Source organism: Lampris incognitus, chromosome 7, assembly GCF_029633865.1.
Source record: "Lampris incognitus isolate fLamInc1 chromosome 7, fLamInc1.hap2, whole genome shotgun sequence".
NCBI classification, from domain to species: domain Eukaryota; kingdom Metazoa; phylum Chordata; class Actinopteri; order Lampriformes; family Lampridae; genus Lampris; species Lampris incognitus.
This window is the reverse complement of record NC_079217.1, coordinates 18,606,096-18,627,235: the sequence shown is the minus strand read 5'-3', so window position 1 is coordinate 18,627,235 and position 21,140 is coordinate 18,606,096. Positions and strand designations below refer to the sequence as shown.

The following is a 21,140-nucleotide window of genomic DNA, read 5'->3' as shown; positions in this document are numbered from 1 at the left end:
CACGCCCACTTTTTAGGCCTGGAAATCAGTATCTCGGCTCCTGAATGTCGCAGAGAGCTGATCATGGGCTCAAAAGAAGCAGAAGCACCACATTTATATAAGCATTATGAACAAACATATACCCCAAAACCTTTACTTTTTCAGATATTTTAAGAAAACTAATTTTTACTGGTCACGTTTCACGTATCAGCTCCTGAAGGTTGTAAAAAGCTATATTTGACATGAATCTCATTCGCTGCCTATGTTATAAAGCATGAAGCACAATACACACACGAATCATGAGTTTAGAAAATATCTTAGTTGTCTTCAGCTCCATGTCATGAGAATAGCAGTATCATACACAAGATATCTTAACCCAGGCCAGGTTGCAGTGGGTGGATCCGATCAGCCCCTTTATGCCATCAAGAAGATGATACAGTGGGCCATGGGGGAAGAGTTTTCTCATTCATACTTCGCGTTCATGGGTGGGCTGCACCTTGAGAAGGTTTCTCTTGTCTGTGTTGGGCAGTTGATAAAAGGAACTGGCCTTGATACCATCTTAACCTCAGCTAATCTGAATATCACAGGTCTGACAACTGCTGTCTGCGATGTGAATTCCATAAAGAAGGCTAGATACTGTATTCAACTCCTGGCTGTGGTGCTGGCCAAGAAGAGAGATGAAGCATTTCAGGCAAAACGTCTAGAGGACAACAGTTTGACTTGGAGTAACTGGGTGGCCAATGAAAACAGCCCCATGTTTCACTACTGGAACAATGTTGTTGACACAATCAAGAAGGTTCTTATCTTCATAAGATCCTTTCGAGAGGCAAACTTCATCATGATGATCAGTGCACTTGAGCAGCTCATTCCTCTTTTCTTTGCACTTGATCATACACACTATGCCAGATGGGCATCAGTGTTTCTTCAGGATCTCAAAGAGCTCAAATGGAGACACCCATACTTGTTCAAGGAATTTCTTTCAGGCTCTTTCACAGTAAACACCAGAGACAACCCATTCTCAAAGATTGCATGTGATCAAAAGCAGGAACATAACATAAAGGTCATCAAGTCTGACACTGGATATGTCGATATCATCAATCGGGAAGATCAAGAGTTCTTCAGGAAACTCGAACTTGCGCTACCCGAAATCCAGCGCTACCTAGATGAGGTCGAAGGTCAAGATCCATCACACGGGCACAAAGAAATGCTGGATTCCTTCAAGGAAACATTTTCAAGCCACACACTCAAGGTGTACCAGGGTATCCTTACCAACCCGTTCGATGAAGCTCAGTTCATGAGGTTGAACTCATCCATTCCCTTCCCAGATGTCATAAGTAAAGACTCCAGTTTTGTCTTTACAGTCGGCAAAACTCAGCATGACCAGTTTGTGCAGGAGCGAATTGTATTAAGTAAGAAGGATGTCAATGCAACCATCTCACGAAATGCCCTGAAACTCCCAAGTTCATGTGCAAAAGTCCAACTCGCTAGCCCTGCAATCAAGCCACCCAAAGGAACCTTTGCAAAGCTGAAGGAGGCCTGCAGATCAAGAGAAGAAGAGACAAGGAAGTTATTTGGTGGTGAATTCACAGGTGAAACTAATTGATATAAAGTCAGTTATTCAAATATTTTAGATGTTACTTAAGTCTTACCAGATTTTTAATACAGTGATATTCATTGATTCAATTTCACATTCAAGTTAATTGATTTGACAGTAAGCCCAAGAGTTACACTTAGCTTAACTATTCATTTCAATTTCAGGTTTACCCGACGCCTTGTCAACAAAGGATGGAGATATTTATCATAGCCAAAAGTCTCAAATTCTTAAGGACATCGGTGTACAAGTTCAATCTACATCCTCAGAAGGACTTGTGATAGATTCGTCTGTGCAAGTACGAATCATGGCAAAGTCTCTCACCAAAGGCATGACATTCCAAGACTTTGTAATCAAAGTGTTGAACAGCATTGCCAGGATCGGTCATGAGAAGAAAGCCAATCGTATTGACATTGTGGCTGACCTCTACCAGAATATGAGTATCAAGACTGCGACTAGGAAGAACCGGGGATCAGCAGGTAGTTCACAGATGGCTTTCAGTGAGAACGACACCATGCCAGAATCTAAGCAATTCTTTGAAGCTTTTCTGTCTAATGTAGACAACAAAGTAGCCCTGAATCTAATGTTCGCCAGGATTGCTAAGGCACAAGCGTGGAACTGGGACAAGGAGTTCAGCACCACCTATGGCAGAAAGGTGCTTGCAAACTTCGGCGAAAGCTTCGAGATCCAGCTTTATGACAGCATAGATATGCTTGAGGAGGCTGACAACCGCATCGTTTGCCATGTGATGCACATGCTAAACAAGGGGATCAAGTCAGTTACAGTTAGAACAGTCGACTCCGATGTGGTAGTCATCCTACTAGGGTTCACTACACAGTTCCTATCAGTATGTAATGACTTGCAACTTATAGTTGACTTTGCAGTTCCTGGCAAACGCCAATTCTACTCAATCACAGAAGCACACAAGAAGCTTGGTGGAGATGTGGCCGATGCCATGCCTGTGTTCCATTCTTTTAGTGGCTGTGATTCTGTGAGCGCCTTCTTTGGCCACTCAAAGACTGCTCAATACAAAGCCTGGATAAACCACAGTAAGTCCACAGAACTCACTGCTGCTTTGAGAGGACTAAGTTGCTGCCCTAGTATCGAGACAGTTAAGGAAAGCATGGAAGTTATTGAGCCCTGGGTAATGAGCTGGTACAACAAGACTGGACTGTACAACTGTGTCAGTATAGATGAGCTCAGATTCCAGCTGTTCAAGCACTCAGTTAATGATGAGCTGAGAGACCTACCCCCAAGTCAGGATGCGCTTCTACAGCATCTGTTGAGAGCTACATTCCAGGCAGGATGGCTGTGGGGAAACAGCCTGCTACAACTCCCTTGTCCCCCTGTCATTGAATGGGGAAGGAGAGGAACTCTTCGTCAAGTGGAGCACAGTTTCCACAAGAGATACATTGTCTCAAGTAACAGGGGTGTGTAGTTGCAGATCTAATAAGTGTACCTCATGTTCTTGTGCTGGCAGAGGGATGAAATGTCTCATTTATTGCAAGTGCCTCAGCAAGTGTTTGAATCCAGTCTGATGGGATGTGTGAGGTTAAAATAAAGATTTTTTTGGACCTCACATGGTTTGCTTTGTTTCTTTGGTGGTTACTGGGTTCCTCCTCTTATAACAAAGAGTCAACTTGAATACTAGCACTCCATGAGTAGATGTAACACTTTTACTCAAAATAGCCTTCTTGCACAGATTTGGCTAAAGTTGATTGCATGCTGCTGATCAATTCAATGGAAAAAAGAACATGTTCATGAATAGCTCAAAACGTGAAGGTTTTAGGGCATACAGTATATTTGTTCAGAGCACTAATATAAATAGTTATTTCCACATCTTTTGAGCCCAATATCAACTCGGGGCAACCTCCGAGAGCTGAGCCTGAGATATAGTGCCAGGGCTAAAAAGTGGGCGTGGCCATGTATGTGACCAGTGAAAATTAGTTTTTTGTAAATACCTGAAAAAGTAAAGGTTTTGGGGTATATGTTTGTTCATAATGCTTATATAAATGTGGTGCTTCTGCTTCTTTTGAGCCCATGATCAGCTCTCTGCGACATTCAGGAGCCGAGATACTGATTTCCAGGCCTAAAAAGTGGGCGTGGCCATTTCAGAGACTTCCCCCACCTAAAATTTTGGGCTCCTTGCATTTTTTTCTTTATTGGACCCTAAATTAACAGAAAAACATTGGCTCAAATGTGAATGACTTTTTGCAGCCTTGACCCCATATTTGCCCTTAACTGACCAGACTATAAGCCCCTCCCATGCTTGTCTGGGGTCCCCTTTACAAAATTGATTCCCTACCCTATTCTTAAAATCCATTTTGGCTCGCTGTATGTTGGCCCTGAGCTCCTTTCTTTTGTCTTTGACACTGTCAGTATCACCCCTGAGAAATGCCACCCTTTTGTCATTAAGGCAGCTTTTCAAGCCTTTTGACAGCTTGTTATTAGGAAATACTTTGACTTCCTTGGTGTTGATTACAGATTCCTCACAGAACTGTATATATGAAGTGATACAGTCTGTCAGTTCATGGGGGTCTCTGCATGAGTTAAAGAACACGTTCCAGTTTGTGGTTTCAAAATAACTCCTTAGCTTATCCTCACTTTTCTCTGTCCCAGACTTGGATTGTTTTTACAATGGGGTTTTTCCTCTTCATGCGTTGTCTGTACTTTGGCAGTAAGTGGATGACATTATGGTTTGATTTACCAATGGGAGGTCTGCATATTGCCTTATATGCATCCTCAATATTACCATAACACAAGTCAAGAATGCATGATGAACAAGCTAGACAGTCAATATATTGCTGTAAAGTTGGGAGATGTACTGCCAAAGAGAGTGTATTAAAGTCCACCAGAATAAACACTGGTTGATCAGCAGATCATGCAAGCAAGCTGTTCAAAATGTCTGATACGCGATCCGCTGCTTGCTTCCTTATTATAGGGACCCGAAACATGCACCAAAATAATGGTAAGCTGCCCAAATTCACGGTGTAAATAAAAGGGTCTAAATGATACCACCAGGAGCTCATGGTCACTTGTGCATACCTGTTCAGAGTGAAATGTGTTGTTCACTTTTTGTCAGCCAAAATGCAAAGCCCACTGCCAATGGTTTTTCGTGATTTTAACTTATCTCTCTCTGATCTGATTGTACTATATATATCCATCAGTGTCCACATTACAGTCCTGGTTTAACCATGTATTGGTAAAGCAGATAAGATTACTGCATCTAAAATCCTCCTCATGTTTGACGCAAAGTATTACCTCATCCAGCTTATTGTTAAGGGATCTCATGTCCGATAAAGTGATTACTGGGAGAGGGCGATGACTTCCCTGCCTCCTTAGCCAGTTTCTAATTCCTCCTCTGGAGCCTGGCTTCTTTACTCTTTGTTTCTTCCCTCTCCTTAGGAGGCAACTGGAGGATAAGATGATTGCAGTGTCCAAACTGTTTATATTATTCCTGAAGTAGGTAATAATGGGGGGACTGGGTAGTCCAAACTTTAACGTTGTCAGCATCGCTGACATTACCTCTAGGTATAGTTAATAAAGCTGCCAGAGCAACACAACCAGCGGAGAGGTTCATGGCGGTTGAGAATAAAGTAATATGACAATGGAAGAGACTATAAAACAAACAGTAAAGCACACTAAAAACACCAAAACTGTTAAACAAGAGCGGTGAGACACATGGTCAGCAGCAGAACCATACCCACGTAAGTGTTCTTGCTGCTGGATTGGATCGTTCCTATTGTTTCGTTCATGTACTTGCTCGTCTTGTCTCAGATTTACACATTTATTTATTTATCCCCAACCCCTTTTCCTCCCCAATTGTACCCGTCCAATTACCCCAATCTTCCGAGCTGTCCCGGTCGCTGCTCCACCCCCTCTGCCGATCCGGGGAGGGCTGCAGACTACCACGTCTCCTCCGATACATGTGAGTCGCCAGCCACTTCTTTTCACCTGACAGTGAGGGGTTTCACCAGGGGGACATAGCACGTGGGAGGATCACGCTATTCCCCCCCATTTCCCCCTCCACCCTGAACAGGCGCCCCGACCGACCACAGGAGGTGCTTGTGCAGCGACCAGCACACATACCCACATCCTGCTTCCCACCCGTAGACACGGCCAATTGTGTCTGTAGGGACACCTGACCAAGCCGAAGGTTAACATGGGGACTTAAACCGGCGATCCCCGTGTTGGTAGGCAAGGGCATAGACTGCCACTCCACCGGAACGCCCCAGATTTACACATTTATTACACAAGTATTGCAGGCTGTAGGTATAAAAAAGTGTACCTTTGAGAAACTGAAGAAAATGGGCCTGACCCAACATGTGGCTCTAATGAGCTGGAAATTCCAGAGTCAAAGTTTAACTTTTTGTATAATTATTTACATCGTTTGCCTCAAATCCACATAGTGAAGTCAAAAGGTATTGTGTCTTTGTGTCTGTTTGTTGATCAACCTGAGTCTGTGTAAAAGACACAGACAAGTTAGTAATCCCCGGTCATTTTCCTGATGTGAATATTTTTAACTTTTTTTTTTTTCACTCTAGGCCAACCTGAATGACTCCCATAATCAGATGGTGGTCCACTGGGCTGGTGAGAAGAGCAATGTCATCGTAGCTTTGGCCAGAGACAGTGTAGGAGCCACTGGGCCAAAAACCAGTTCTGTGAGTACAGCTTCATGCATACACACATCCTGCATAAGAGAGAAAGTAAGATACTCTTGACGTGGTCTCTTAGGAAATGATATGCTCTTGGAGAAAAGGAGTGATGTCCAAAAAGGATGCTTGAATCTAGAAGTATAACAATAAATCTTCAATAAATCTCAAACAATAAAATAACTATCTTAATTCACTATCAAGTGACAGTGTCTTTTGATGCAAATACTTAGTCCATCAGGCTTAATTAAACTCCTGTCCTTTTGACTCCTGTCCTCTTCAGGTCTATGTGTCCTATGATTATGGGACCAGTTTCACTTTGGTCTCAGACAAGTTCCAGCTGACAGGGGCCAAGGCCAAGGAGGGCAGCAAACAGGTCATCTCCCAATTCTACCACAGCCCTGCAGATAACAAGAGGGTATGTAAAGGGCTTTGACTCTACTGACATGTTCAAGTTTCAATTAATAAATGGATCAAAAATCTCTACCTGGTCCTTTGAGGTGTTGATATCTCTTTTTGTATCCTTAAGACCACCAGGGTGTTGTTTTTTTGTCTGTGTGTGTGTGTGTGTTGTAGTGTTTTAAAGTGATTGTGAGCATCCATAGTTTATAACTTGGCAACCAACCCCATGCTTACTTGTAACTGCATTTCCACCTGCCAGTAGGAACAACATCACCTGCAGTAAGTGGACAAGGGTGCATTCTCTTCTTGAACAGGCATGAGGTTGCATTTGGCTCAGATGGCCTCAGTATTTGATGAGAGAAGGCAGAGGAGAGGAAATGGATAAGGGGAACATGTCGCAGGCAAAGTGAGGGGACTGGCAAAATATAAATTAGGTATGTAGGGAGAAGAGCAATGAGCTGGACTGCAGCCAGGGCTTTGCACTATCCTACACCATGAATTTAATTATGAAGTGAACAAGCCCTCGCAGCTCCAATTTCGGAACCCAGAGCTAAATCGTCTGATGAGGATTTAGCTTTTAAAAATGCTCTCCTCACCCTTGCCTTTAAAGCTCTTGAGAGACACTTGGACTGTACCATTTCGTCAATATTTCATGCTGTTTAACACTATGTATATGGAACACGATGGAACCCCTCTGTGTACCCCAAGTTATTTTTTGTGGGTTTTGTTGCCCATAGTCCTCATGGGAAGCAATATAGTACTTTTAGTGCTGATGTTTCATTCAGAGAATCGGTTCCATTTGATTTGATTTGATTTTAAGATGTGAAGCAACTAAGAACTGGAAAGGAACACACTCTCTCACTCACTCACTCAGTCACTCAGTCACTCACCCACTCACTCACTCACTCACTCACTCACTCACTCACTCACTCACTCACTCACTCACTCACTCACTCACTCACTCACTCACTCACTCTCACTCACTCACATTTTATAGTCTATCCATCCATTATCTTGACCGCTTACCCTGCTCTCAGGGTCGCGGGGATGCTGGAACCTATTCCAGCAGTCATTGGGCGGCAGAGGGGGGGGGACACCCTGGACAGGCCGCCAGGCCATCACAGGGCTCTCATAATAATAATAATAATAATATATAATAAGAAATATAATAATGATAATAATGATAATAATAAGATATCAGATAAACAGGCTTTCTCTGATACCAAAACGATATTGTGTCATTTTTGTTTGTTTACTTTTGTTCCTCTTTTCTGCTTTGACAAAGTAGATCTAGCGTTTACCTCCATTTTGGCCCCGCCACGCCTTCATTCTTATTGGTTGCTGGAACTAGAAGCGAGACTGATGGGCTGTGAGCTTCAATAAAATTTTATTTATTTTATTGAATAAAGGTTCATGGTTCATGGTGCTTAGCTCTAAAAAGATGCATTGATTGAGATTGCTCAAGGGTGACTTTAGTTTAGTTTAGTTTAAATTTGTTTATCCTTCTCCGGGCTGTATACACTGTACATGTTTTGCTTACTTTTAGTCTATTTTTAGTTATTTTAGCTTAGTTTTAATTTTTCAGGCTGGACTGTAAATTCTGTAATTTCATTTTATGATTTTATATTATTTTGCTAATCTTTAGATTTGTTAGTTTCAACTTAATCTGTTATAGCCTAGTCTTTAGCTTACTGGCATTTCATTGCCAGTAAGCCTGCCACACTGTGTTGTACATTTGACAAATAAAACAACTTGAAGTGTGACCCTTCCACATAAAACGATCTGGAGCACATTTTTACATGGTTCCAGTGGACACACAACCCAACACTGAATGCAAATTCAACAAGTCCTTGCTTGCTTGGCTTCAGTGACAGTGTTTTTTATATCTTCTATACTTTGTGTCCTTGTTATTGTTTGATTTCATTAAAAAGGTTGCTTTTTAAAATGTACATTTTTATTTTGTGAAAAAATTGTTACCCTATGAGTATCATAAAAAAGAATGGTTGAAAGAAACTGGACTACGGTGAGCTCTTAAAAGAGGCAAATAGGAAAATTGAAATTTTTCTTTTATACTTACTTACATATTTTTTTCTGCAGAAAGAGACAGTACAAAATGCATGCCGATTAAAGTTATAAGTGATTTTAGAAAATATTTGTTCCATTTTCAGTCCAACTTTATTGTATCAGCATGTTTGCACTGTATTGTGCAATCTTTTACTCTCTTCTGCCTGCAACTATTGTTCCCAAAGAAATTCTGTCTTGCTCCCAGGCGGAGGCTCTGAGGGACGGATAGCTTGTTGGGAATACGGTGAAACAGAACATGAAAGGAGTAAAGAGGGATTAAAACTGTACCGTTGCATAGTTAGACATTCAAATTAGCCCTGGGAATTAAAAATATTTTGTTGGAACGTTGAATATTTAATGTTTTCTTTATGATGCTTAATCATTTAGTTTCAAAGCAGTTTTTACCTAACCTGTAATTTTTTGAATCTGCTTGATCATGAGAAGTCTTTTTAATGGATTTAAATTTAGTGAGTGTCTCGTATATTATTTTAAAGAAGGTTGTTCCTGGAGGCCATTGAACCACCTACTTTCTGTGTGCTCCCTCTTTTTTTTTGTTCATTAGTACTTATTCGCGGACATCACCAACAGTTACCTGTGGAACACCTTTGACTTCTGTAAGAGTGTCCAGGGCTTTCCCATTCCCTTCAAACCCACAGACCTGCTGCTACACAGTAAACGAGCTAACTTGGTTCTGGGCTATGACAGCTCCCACCCCAACAAACAGGTACCCCCACAGCATCTTTCTACAATCCGCTAAGGTTTATGTTGACAACGGTTTTAAAATAAATTTGATTGGGCATCCGGGTGGCATGGCGGTCTATTCCGTTGCCTACCAACACGGGGATCGCTGGTTCAAATCCCCGTGTTACCTCCAGCTTGGTTGGGCGTCCCTACAGACACAATTGGCCGTGTCTGCGGGTGGGAAGCCGGATGTCCTGGTCTCTGCACTAGCGCCTTCTCTGATTGGTCAGGGCGCCTGTTCGGGAGGAGGGGGAAATGGGGGGAATAGCGTGATCCTCCCACATGTTACATCCCCCTGGTGAAACGCCTCACTATCAGGTGAAAAGAAGTGGCTGGCGACTCACATGTATCAGAGGAGGCATGTGGTAGTCTGCAGCCCTCCCCGGATCGGCAGTGGCGGTTGGAGCAGTGACCGGGACAGCTCAGACAAATGGGGTAATTGGCTGGATACAATTGGGGAGGGAAAAAAAGGGGGGGGGATATCCGAAACATAAAAATAAATCTGATTTGTGGTGATGTTGTATATTTTACATGAAAAAGATTTGATTTATGTGATTATTTTGCTAACATTTAAGCTTAAATGAAATGGTAAGGAATTAGGGACTTACAAGCATTCTGAACTTCCTAATGTAAAATATGGCATGACTAGATCCATAAGAAATCTTGTGGAATCATGATATGGGAATAGACGATAAAAGAATGCACACATGAGGCAAATGATAAGGGCAAGGTTCTTATTTTTCCTCTATCTCTTAAACTGCTTTTATAAATTTCAGCGCTTGGCTTATGCATCAATTTCTAACATAAATCAGACTGTTAAGAGTTGGTTTTTTTTGGTCTCACTTCTGTAGGTTTTCTTGTTGGCAGCTCACATAAAATAACTTCAGCATTCTCTCAAGTGTTCTCTTCATCATGTGCCAAAGCCAAAATGTGTAAATGAGCATGACCTACATTTTTACAGTGCACCATCCCCCCTGCTTTCCTTCTCTTCCTCAATTCCCTTCCCATCCTCTCTTCTCTCCTGTCTTCATAGCTCTGGAAATCAGACGACTTTGGTGAGACATGGGAGTTGATCCAAGAACATGTGAAGGCCTACTTCTGGTAAGACAATGAGTTTCACAGTTCACCACAAGCATGTGCTGGAGGAGGGTACATTTGAGAAAAAAAATTTCTAAACCCCAGTCACATCCAAGTTCGGTCTTGGGGTCTGGGAAGGGCACCGTTTTTTCATTCACCAAATCACAGAAAATTACCCCTTGTTGCAGCTGAGGACTGAGTTTGTTTCCTGTTTACTTTCCTGTTTACTTTCTTTTCCTCAATTACCTTCTTTATATGTTAGCTTTTCTCTCTCTCTCTCTCTCTCTCTCTCTCTCTCTCTCTCTCTCTCTCTCTCTCTCTCTCTCTCTCTCTCTCTCTCTCTCTCTCTTTCTCACTCTGTTTTAAAACTGTTAACATGAGACCTTCAGTCATTCTTGTGCTCACTGCGTTTAAACTAGCCGAGATTTGTGGGATTAACTATTTATTGTGAAATAATTCATTTGCACTTTTCAAATTACATCTTGACTCCCTAAAATGATAACTTAATCATATTAGCATGGAGGATAAATACACAGACTGCAGGGTTATCTCTCAATAGAAGACATTAGATCTCATCAAGATAAGAGGAACTGCAACTAGGACAGGAGAGTGCTTGCACCAGCGCATCCTCAATGAGGTTGCAGCAAGAGGTGCAGGGGTGAAACTGGCTGCCATCAGATGGTCTGATGTCATCTAGTTGGTAAATGAATGCTTGATTAATAAATGAGTTCATCCATCTCCCCTCTGTCTCTGTACCTTTTTAAGTGGGTGCGAGACAGCAGCAGCTGTAGTTAGAAGACATAGGATGGCTTGATTCCCTGTTCTTCCCTCGTGTTTCTGCCACTGCTTTCATAAAGAAAGCAAGCACATGTTGTCGCAGCAAACAAACATTTAAGCCCGTGCTTTGCACGCTGACACACATGAACCCACAGCACACGCATGGTCACTATCTTTAAAAAGCTAAGGGCTTAAGCTTGTAATACTAAAAAAGTGCAGACTATCATGGGGATATTGCCCTTAGCTTTCATAAGTGACTTAAGGACTTTGCCGTTATTCATCTTTTCCCCCATTATTCATATTATTATGTAGTTATTCAACCGCCATTGTCACAAAATTTAAATTTTGAACTTTGTACGATGCTAGAAAATTTTGATATTCAATACCATTTTGATACTACAGCAAAAAACAAACCCACAACAAGAACTATAAAATTCCACAAAATATAAAAAAAATGACTGAACAAGTTCTACTGATTAAAATGGAAAAAGTATTTTTGTTGAACTATAAAGCCATTTCTTTTCTATATAACAGAACAATAGTTCAATCCAACTGAAAATTATATGGTGAAACGCTAACAGTTATGACAGCAAAAGTAAAATGCAGTGTATTGTGCCAATGCATGAGTCTCGTTCTAAGTCATTTTGACAAACCAACTTTGGTTCCTTTGCATGTGTTATGCAGAGCAGTCAACCCTGTACAGTCTTACCAGTAATGCAACCAACCCTGCAAATACTGAAATGTGAGTTTTTTTTTTCTGTGCTGAATGCTTGCGTATACAGCCTGAGAAAGCAGGTATGCTCATTTTTCTAAAGAAGAACTGTTTATTATTTAAAGAGTTTAATACCTGGTAGTCCAGCCAGGGTGTGACTGTGTCTTTATTTCTTCATCTTCATGTATGAAGACAGTTGTTGTAAATGTAAATATAAGAATGAGACATTCACATGAATGATCTGTTCTTAAAACAGAATGGCTCATAGAAAGTTTTTTTTAAATGCATTTTTCTTCCGTGAAAGAAGCATGTGACCTGTTTTGACCCCGCCTCTCAAAGAACCAGAATCGAGAATTGTTAAGAACCGCGGAATCAGAATCGGAATCAGAATGGTTAAAATCCAAAAATGCCCAACCCTACTTACCAGCCAGTCCAATTTCAGAGCAGTGAAAATCTTAATCAGCTGAATCAGGAATCAGGGACACTTTATTCGTCGTTTCATTTCATGCACTTGCACACATGAAATAAAACGGAATATCGTTTCCCCCAGCCCACAGCAGTGCAACACAAAGACAAAAAACACATATCCAAAAACTACAATAACTACAAGAACACACATATCCAAACTAAGACATACATATCCAAACGAACACATATACCCAAACTAACACATATCTAAACTAAACAAAAAATCACTGTCCAGAGAACGAATGCCAGCCAGGATGACTGTTAGAACTGCCGGTCTGCATTGACTAGCAGTTAGCTTAGCCTGCCCCTCTTCCGCATCCTGTCAGACTGCCCTCAGTGTTTCCTCTTCGGGCGCAGCTCCAGGCAGGGCCGTGGTCCTTGGGCCCATCGGACACAGCAGACCAAGCTCCCTCAGCCGATCCAATGCCAGCTCTCCCTGCCAGACACCTTTGACACACCTCCCCGCACTCCACACGATGACAAACAAAAACACCACAGTCAATGCCAGGCGAGTCTGCTGCCAGACCGCCCTTGGTGTTATCGGAACTGCCGGTCTGCATGGGCTAGCAGTTAAGACACTGGAAGCAGTGAAATTGCCTGCTGCTGTATGCTTTCTGTGGGTGTGTTGCCTTGCTGATAGACGTATCTGTTGTACATGTTTTATGCCCAATGAATAAGTGAAAATAGCCTATGTAAAATCAACAACTAACCAAAAAAAAAAAAGAAAAAGAAAAAAAAAAGACAGATATTCATGGCATGTGGATAAGACCGTTCTGTATATTTTCACACACCAGCAATGCCAACAATTTCTGGTATTTTTCATCAACCATGGTTTTTATGTTCGTATCTCTGTACATCAACAGAACTGAGTCATACAGTTCAGGGAAAAAACGACACAGTTAATCAGTTTCTCCTCCATGTTAGTAGAAAAAGGCATACTAATATTTGGAATGAGGAGAACGTTCACGGCTTTTGTTTCTCTGAAATCTGATTGGTCACCACTATGTGCATTTCGTGCATGTCGGGATCAGAGTTTCATCTTTTATTTTGATTTAAACTTTATGTGACCACACAGTCAGCTTACCTCGTGCTGCAAGTTATGTAAGTGGTTAGCCGCCTCTCATTCAACGTAAACTGAGATGGCGGTATTCCCGTGTGAACTCAGCTAGTCTGGTATCAAATGTGTGACACACTTGAGATTGATACCGTTGTAAAAATTCAGACTTGATACTTATCGAAAAATCGATATTTTGTGACAACCCTAATCTCCATATATCGGTGCTCAGTAATGTTCACTATAACACAGAAGCATTTCTGGCTACTCATTCTCTGCCTCTGGAGAGTACTGTAGAGAGAGATCAAATTTTATTTATTCTATCTGTTTGGTAGTGGTTAATTAAATATTTTGACAGACATTGCCTTTCTTTAACTTTGATGAAGACAGGGTTAGGCTCAAAATGTTTGTTTATTGCTTGAACCTCTTCAAATATTGTTGCTATTCAGCTGTGTGCTCCAGAAATCCTCCTTCATTCAATTTCTTTGTCCTTTCTATGTGAGGCACCAGGTTTTGGTTGGCTGATACAGGAGTTTTTTCTTCAGTTATATTACTGTGTTGAAGATGCCAACGGTTAGATTGTTACCGCTATATGCAGCATATTTTATTTTATTTTATTGTTTTATTAACTTAACAATTGTGCCTCTTAGCATAAAATGTGTTAAGTTTATCCATCAATTATCCGAACCGCTTATCCTGCTCTCAGGGTCACGGGGATGCGGGAGCCTATCCCAGCAGTCATGGGGCGGCAGGCGGGGAGATACCCTGGACAGGCTGCCAGGCCATCACACACACACACACACACACACACACACACACACACACACACACACACACACACACACACACATTCATACCTAGGGGCAATTTAGTAGGGCTGATTCACCTGACCTACATGTCTTTTGGACTGTGGGAGGAAATCAGAGCACCCGGAGGAAACGCACACAGACACGGAGAGAACATGCAAATTCCACACAGGACGACCCCCCCCCAATGTTGGACTACCCCGGGGCTCGAACCCAGATCCTTCTTGCTGTGAGGCAACCACCCTAACCACTTTGCCACTGTGCTGCCCGTGATAAGTTTATAATATCACATCAGTTATGATTAATGTGATTATATATTGTTATGTTAAATAATTATTTGATAGGGCTTGGGGCTTGGCGGCGGGGGGGGGGGGGTTAGACCACAGCACTCACAACGAGAAAATTTGCATTTTCTCTGCCAATACTGGGTGTATTTGAATTTGTTTTTGCTTCTATAAATTCAGGTAATATTCAAAGACAGTATAATAAAGCTGGATGTAGCATATGTGCCGTCCCTCATTGGTTTTTGAATAGACATTTTGAAACCTAAAGTTTGGCTTTGTGCACGCTACCATCTTGTCACTTGTTGGAGCCAGAAAATCCAAATTTTGGGCAATGTCATTGACCATGGGTGGAGTCATGGGGTGGGACCTCGGTGGCAGACAGGTTGACAGACCTGTCAGTCAAGGCAGAAATGGCCTCAACATGCCACTTTATTAATCTTTAATATCTTCTTAAAAGAAAAATAATTTTCAAAATAACCATCCTCAAATGCTGTGCCAGACTTGAACTTAACGACTGAGACCCCAGAGATTTGTAGAAAGAATTTATTGAATTTGTATTTGAAGGTAGAATATGGGATTTCTCCTGTGATGGCCTGGCGGCCTGTCCAGGGTGTCTCCCCGCCTGCCGCCCAATGACTGCTGGAATAGGCTCCAGCATCCCCACGACACTGAGAGCAGGATAAGCTGTTAAGAGAATGGATGGATGGATATGAGATTTCTCTCACTGTATTACACTGGACAAGATAATTTTTGGAGACAGCTACCTAGTGGCCATGGTGGAACGGACTGTGAAGGCAGTTCTGCATTGGCTTCAACTTCCAGTCCTGGTGGTTGCTGTTTGGTAACATTCAAGATCAGCATAACATCCACAATAGTGATGGTGAAGTTTCCCTATTGTATATGGGGCAAAGGAGGTTTTGATAGATTCGGTTGTAGAATACAAATACAGGCAAATACAAGAAAAATACAAAAAAAAAAATACAGGCAGGCGTCTCCATGGACTATGATGTTTGCGGATGACATTGTGATCTGTAGCGAGAGCAGGGTGCAGGTTGAGGAGAGCCTGGAAAGGTGGAGGTATGCACTGGAGAGAAGAGGAATGAAAGTTGGTAGGAGCAAGATGGAATACCTATGCATGAATGAGAGGGAGGACAGTGGAATGGTGAGGATGCAAGGAATAGAGATGATGATGGTGTATGAGTTTGAATACTTGTGATTTGCGACAGAAGGGTACCAGCAAGAGTTAAAGGGAAGGTTTACAAGATGGTTGTGAGACCAGCTATGTTATATGGTTTGGAGACAGTGGCACTGACGAAAAGACAGGAGGTGGAACTGGAGGTGGCAGAGTTGAAGATGCTAAGATTTTCACGGGAAGAGATGAAGAAGGACAGGATTAGGAACGATTATATTACAAGGACAGCTCAGATTGGACGGTTTGTAGACAAAACAAGAGAGGCAAGATTGAGATGGCTTGGACATGTATGGAGGAGAGATGCTGGGTATATTGGGAGAAGGATGCTGAATATGGAGCTGCCAGGGAAGGGGAAAAGAGGAAGGCCAAAGAGGAGGTTTATGGATGTGGTGAGGGAGGACATGCAGATGGCTGGTGTGACAGAGGAAGATGCAGAGGACAGGAAGAGATGGAAATGGATGATCCGCTGTGGCGACCTCTAACAGGAGCAACCGAAAGTAGTAGAGTACAGAGGTCGTAGAATACAAATATTGACATAAAATGATCATTAAGAGTCTAGGCAGGAACAGAAGATGTGAAAATGGCAATAAATGCACACAGATAGACAGGACCAGGTTAATTCTGACACAACTAGACCAGCCTGTGGTTGCATGCCCAGAAAATGACTGTTCCTTCATGTCACAATTGACCAGTTATTGTGTACAACTCTTATTTAGGCAATAGAAGATCTTGCAGCTTGCTGAGATGAAAGCGGCGAAGACATGACCACAGTTTTTTATCAATAGAAACATTTGCTGTGTCGGCCTCCTTGTTATTGCGTGATGTTCCTCTTTTACCCAGGTTAGAGTTCCTCTTGCACTCTTTGCTCTCATCTTCCTCTTTAAACTATCAGCATCTTCCTTTTGCTTTTAAACTATCCCACCAAACCTTAAACTGACAGAGTGCAGCCACATAACATATCTCGGTCAAATCTTGCTTGTTTATTTGTCCCACATTCAGTATTTTCCCAGTGCAATTGATCTGTTGACTGTGTATTGTGGCAAGTCATAAACAGTTTCTCCTATGGCCTCGGCACTGCAGCAACAACCTTGTAGGAGAAGTTGCAAACTATCAGAACAGTGTCAGAACAGGAAGGGATTGATCCTCTTTTATGGTTCTATGTAATCGTTGTCTAGTCATGTTTGCCGTGGTTTTAGTGAGAGATGTTACTTGAGGGGCATGTCACGCTGCTGCAAGATGTGTTTAACTGTGTTGTCAGATGCTTAAGGTGTAAAGCCAGCCCATCTAATAGGCTCTGCTTCCTGTCGTCCATCCCCTAATCCTTTGATATCATTGGTGAGGGAAATATTGAAAGACAAAATCACCACCACCCCAAGGCAAGACTATGTGGGTAAAGGATTTTTACAGTTGTCCCTTGCTTATAGAATCAGAGGTATAATTTATGCTGTCAATCAGTTGATCTTACAGAAAGAAGAAGAACGATGACAGGACGAAAAATTGGGAGCAGGATTTGGCTAATTGGAAAACACTGGGATAAGAAAATCCAAGGAATTAAGAGAGAAGAAAATAGTTGAATTGCCTTTGCAGGCCATTTCAGACTAGAACATAACACCACTGGTCATACAAACAACATTATCTGGGTGGCGTGGTGGTCTATTCTGTTGCCTACCAACACAGGGATCACCGGTTCAAATCCCTGTGTTACCTCCAGCTTGGTCGGGCGTTCCTACTGACACAATTGGCTGTGTTTGCAGGAGGGAAGCCAGATGTGGGTAGGTGTCCAGGTCGCTGCACTAGCACCCCCTCTGGTCGGTCGGGTCGCCTGTTCAGGAGGGAGGGGGAACTGAATAGTGTGATCCTCCCATGCACTACGTCCCCCTGGCGAAACTCCTCACTGTCAGGTGAAAAGATGTGGCAGGCAACCCCATGTGTATTGTAGGAAGCATGTGGTAGTCTGCAGCCCTCCCCAGATTGGCAAAGGGGTTGAAGCAGCAACCAGGATGGCTCGGAAGAGCGGGGTAATTGGCTGGGTACAATTGGGGAGAAAAAGGGGGGGGGGAAAACAACAACAACATTGTCCAGATAAACCAACAGACTTATAGAACAGGCAGAGGAGGAGAAACTGAGAAAAGAGGAGTTGTTGGATGTTTGGCAAATAAAGGGTTAAGATTGCACTCAAAGAGAGCGAGACAGAGAGAGAGAGAGAGAGAGAGGAAGGGACACAGAAAGAGTGACTGCTATGACCTCATCTGCCATGATTAGCTCACACTCTTATTACAGAAAGTGTCTGTTGATGAGCAGCAAGCTTCTGAAGAACATCACACCAGCAGGACTTTCCACAAACACTGCTCTCTCTGTTTGGGTCTGTTGGCTCAGAAGGAACCCGGAAACTATTTGTAACACGGATGATTTAACTCAGGGAACGTCATCCTGTTTTAGCAAAATCTTAAAGTCATAGTGTCTAACACCTTCAAAAGATTGTTGCTGTACACTTTAAAATAGTATTTTAACATCTTTAGGGAATGGATTGTGAAGCTTTGATAGTTTGTTTTTAGTGGGTATGGTGCTTACTTTTTACATTGAACTATTTTAGCATGTTTACTTCACAAAGAGTAAAACGAATGATTCTTATCATTTTGCCTCTGCTGCAGTATAAATGGAATCTGTTTCAGGTAGCGCCTTGCAACTGATTTGAATTTCTTTTTTTCTCCTTTCTTCTCCTTCCTTTCTCGTTCACATCAAATTAAGCTTTGGAAAACTTTACTGTCCATCGCATACGTGACAACAAATTGTCTTACACAAAGACACAAACTGAAGGAAAACACAAACTGAAAAAAGATGAGCTCAAACACATGTAGCGAACAGCAAAGGCAGAGTCAAACCAGGTGTACTAGAACGTAAAACTTATTCAATTTCTCTCTTTCCTAATCTCCCTTACTCTCTTTCTCTGCCTTCCTCTGTGAATTTCTCCCATTTTGACCCTTTAATTCCTTTCCCCTTTGATATCTCTCCCTCCTTGCATTCCATTGGTCTACTCCTTCTTTCTCATGCTCTCACTTTCTCCATCCCTCCTTTCAACCCCTCTATACCCCCCCCCCCCATCCTTATCCCAGGGGTGTGGAGCCCTATGATGCTCCCACTACTGTGCTGGTCCAGAGACATGAGCCTCAGGGGGACTCCACTGTGCTCAGCAGCACTGACTTCTTCCACAGCGAACAGAGCCGCCGAATCATCCTGGATCATGTTGACAGCTTTCAGCTCCGTGACAAGTACATGTTTGCCACCACGACGCGGGTAAGAGAGAGGGAAAAAGTTGCATTTGTCATTTACACTTTTACACTGTTTTGAATGATGTGTTTCTATGTTTTTCTGATGAAAGAGTTCTAGATGGCACACCTGAACAGCCACCTTGAATTTGGGTAGACGGTTTTTAAGGTGGCGGCCTGGATGGCTGCCATAATTTATTGCTCTCTAACTTCCGAGTTCAGTTTATTTATTTATTTATTATTTGGAGTGTCTGGTTATCCAAATACAATCACTTTCTCAAGAGAGCAACTCATTAGCTTTAGACATATGGTACCAACTAATCTGGGTCTGATTTGTTCCTCAAATGCTGACTTTTGAAAAACAATCCTGAAAATGTTGATCAGATGGCTGACTGTTCTGTCGCCTGGCAGTGAGATGCAGGGTGCTTTTTAAAGTGAGTGGAGCCCTGGTGTGTTTTGTCCTCGAGATGAGTGCATGTGCCTCTCCCAGAAGTATCTCTTGCAAATCTACACACTCTGAGGCCACAGCTATTGATTAGGACAAACAAAGGACTTCTCAGTCTTATCCATTTTATTGAAAAACCTGGCTGTGTGATTGACTCTCGCTGCGGCTGCAATGCTTTCAGCTTTACGGAGTGGACCAGGAAGCTGAGCTGCCGTGGAAATCAAGAGGACTGGGAATCAATTTCTGTATTAACACTGACATCTGTAATGATATCACAGTGCTTCGGAAATCATGTTTCCATGTCAGTGTTCATTAACTGTAAATCTTTATTCATCAGTGTGGAAAATGAGAAACCAGACTCCCAAATAATCCCTTTAAACAAAGCAAATTTGAAAATCAAAAACTCTCAGAAAAACGTTTAATGTTCCACCAGAAAAAAAGGAATTCTTCATCGCTGTTATCCTAAAATCAGTGAGACCCACTGCTCTCTTTCTTTACATACTCTGGCAGATTCAGACCACATTATAGTCCATCTCATTCCACCCTACAAGCAGAAATTAAAATCTTAACAGTTAGTTGCTATCACATTGAAAAGCAATACCAAAAAAAAAGTTCTCTAGAGAACCTGCAGGTCTGTTTTGACAAACGGCAATGTAGAGATAACAATAGACCCAAGTTCTCACAGGTTACCAGTAAGCCTCTCCTTCTTGAAAAATATTTGGTTGGAGTTGGCAACCGTACAAGACTTGGCCAGGATTTAGTGCTTTGTTGAAAAACCACAGGATGTTGGTATAAAGACAGTGCAAAAAAAGAAAACTTGAAGAAGATACTTTTTCACTGTACATGCATACAATGAAATTCGTTCTCTGCATTTAAACCATCCTCTATACACACACACTAGTGGGCAATCGTGTACACTGGGTGCAGTGGGCAGCTGCAGTGCAGCACCTGGGGATCAACGCCAGTTCTTCTTTCCATTGCCTTGCTCAGGGGCACAGACAGGAGTATTAACCTTAACATGCACGTCTTTTTGATGGTGGGAGGAAACCGGAGCACCCGGAGGAAACCCACGCAGACACGGGGAGAACATGTAAACTCCACACAGAAAGGACCTGGGATGGCCTGGGGTTCAAACCCAGGACCTTCTTGTTGTGAAGCAACAGTGCTAACCACGGGGCCACTGTGCTGCCAAAATGTTGAATGGAGCGTAACATTTGTTCGAACGGAACATAAAAGCCATTAAATTTTGTTATTTCATTTATTTTTATGCAACATAGCTAGGGTTTATAGCAATAAGCCAGTTCCCTAAATCATCATAATTTGCGAACCTTTGTGAAAAAAATTAAATTCATGCTTGCTTGTCACGAATGTAGCTATGTTGCTGTGTATTTGTTGCTGTTTGTCTCACAGGTTTTGTGTAGTAGAAGTCACAGTCAGGCAAACATAAGCAGATAGTAGAGCAGATGGTGGATATGATTTGGACCTCATTTTCCGTCCCTAGCTCACAAGTTGTGTCATAAATAGAGAACTAAACGATTTCAGAAATTTACTCACTTTTCTCTTCAGCCAAGATTTGTTTGATCAGAATCAGAATACTTTATTCATCCCCAAGGGGAAATTGGGTAAGGCA

The 21,140-nt window shown here is 42.2% G+C and overlaps 1 protein-coding gene across 1 annotated transcript in view; it reads left to right on the top strand.

The window, feature by feature from the left end:
- Positions 1–21,140, top strand: part of sorl1 (sortilin-related receptor, L(DLR class) A repeats containing) — a 100,686-nt gene that overhangs the window by 19,734 nt on the left and 59,812 nt on the right. The window contains exons 2-6 of the mRNA XM_056283232.1: positions 6,115–6,231; positions 6,506–6,640; positions 9,251–9,412; positions 10,463–10,530; positions 18,913–19,093. Of these exons, the coding sequence (XP_056139207.1) occupies positions 6,115–6,231; positions 6,506–6,640; positions 9,251–9,412; positions 10,463–10,530; positions 18,913–19,093 (663 nt within the window). The remainder of the gene's footprint in view (positions 1–6,114; positions 6,232–6,505; positions 6,641–9,250; positions 9,413–10,462; positions 10,531–18,912; positions 19,094–21,140) is intronic.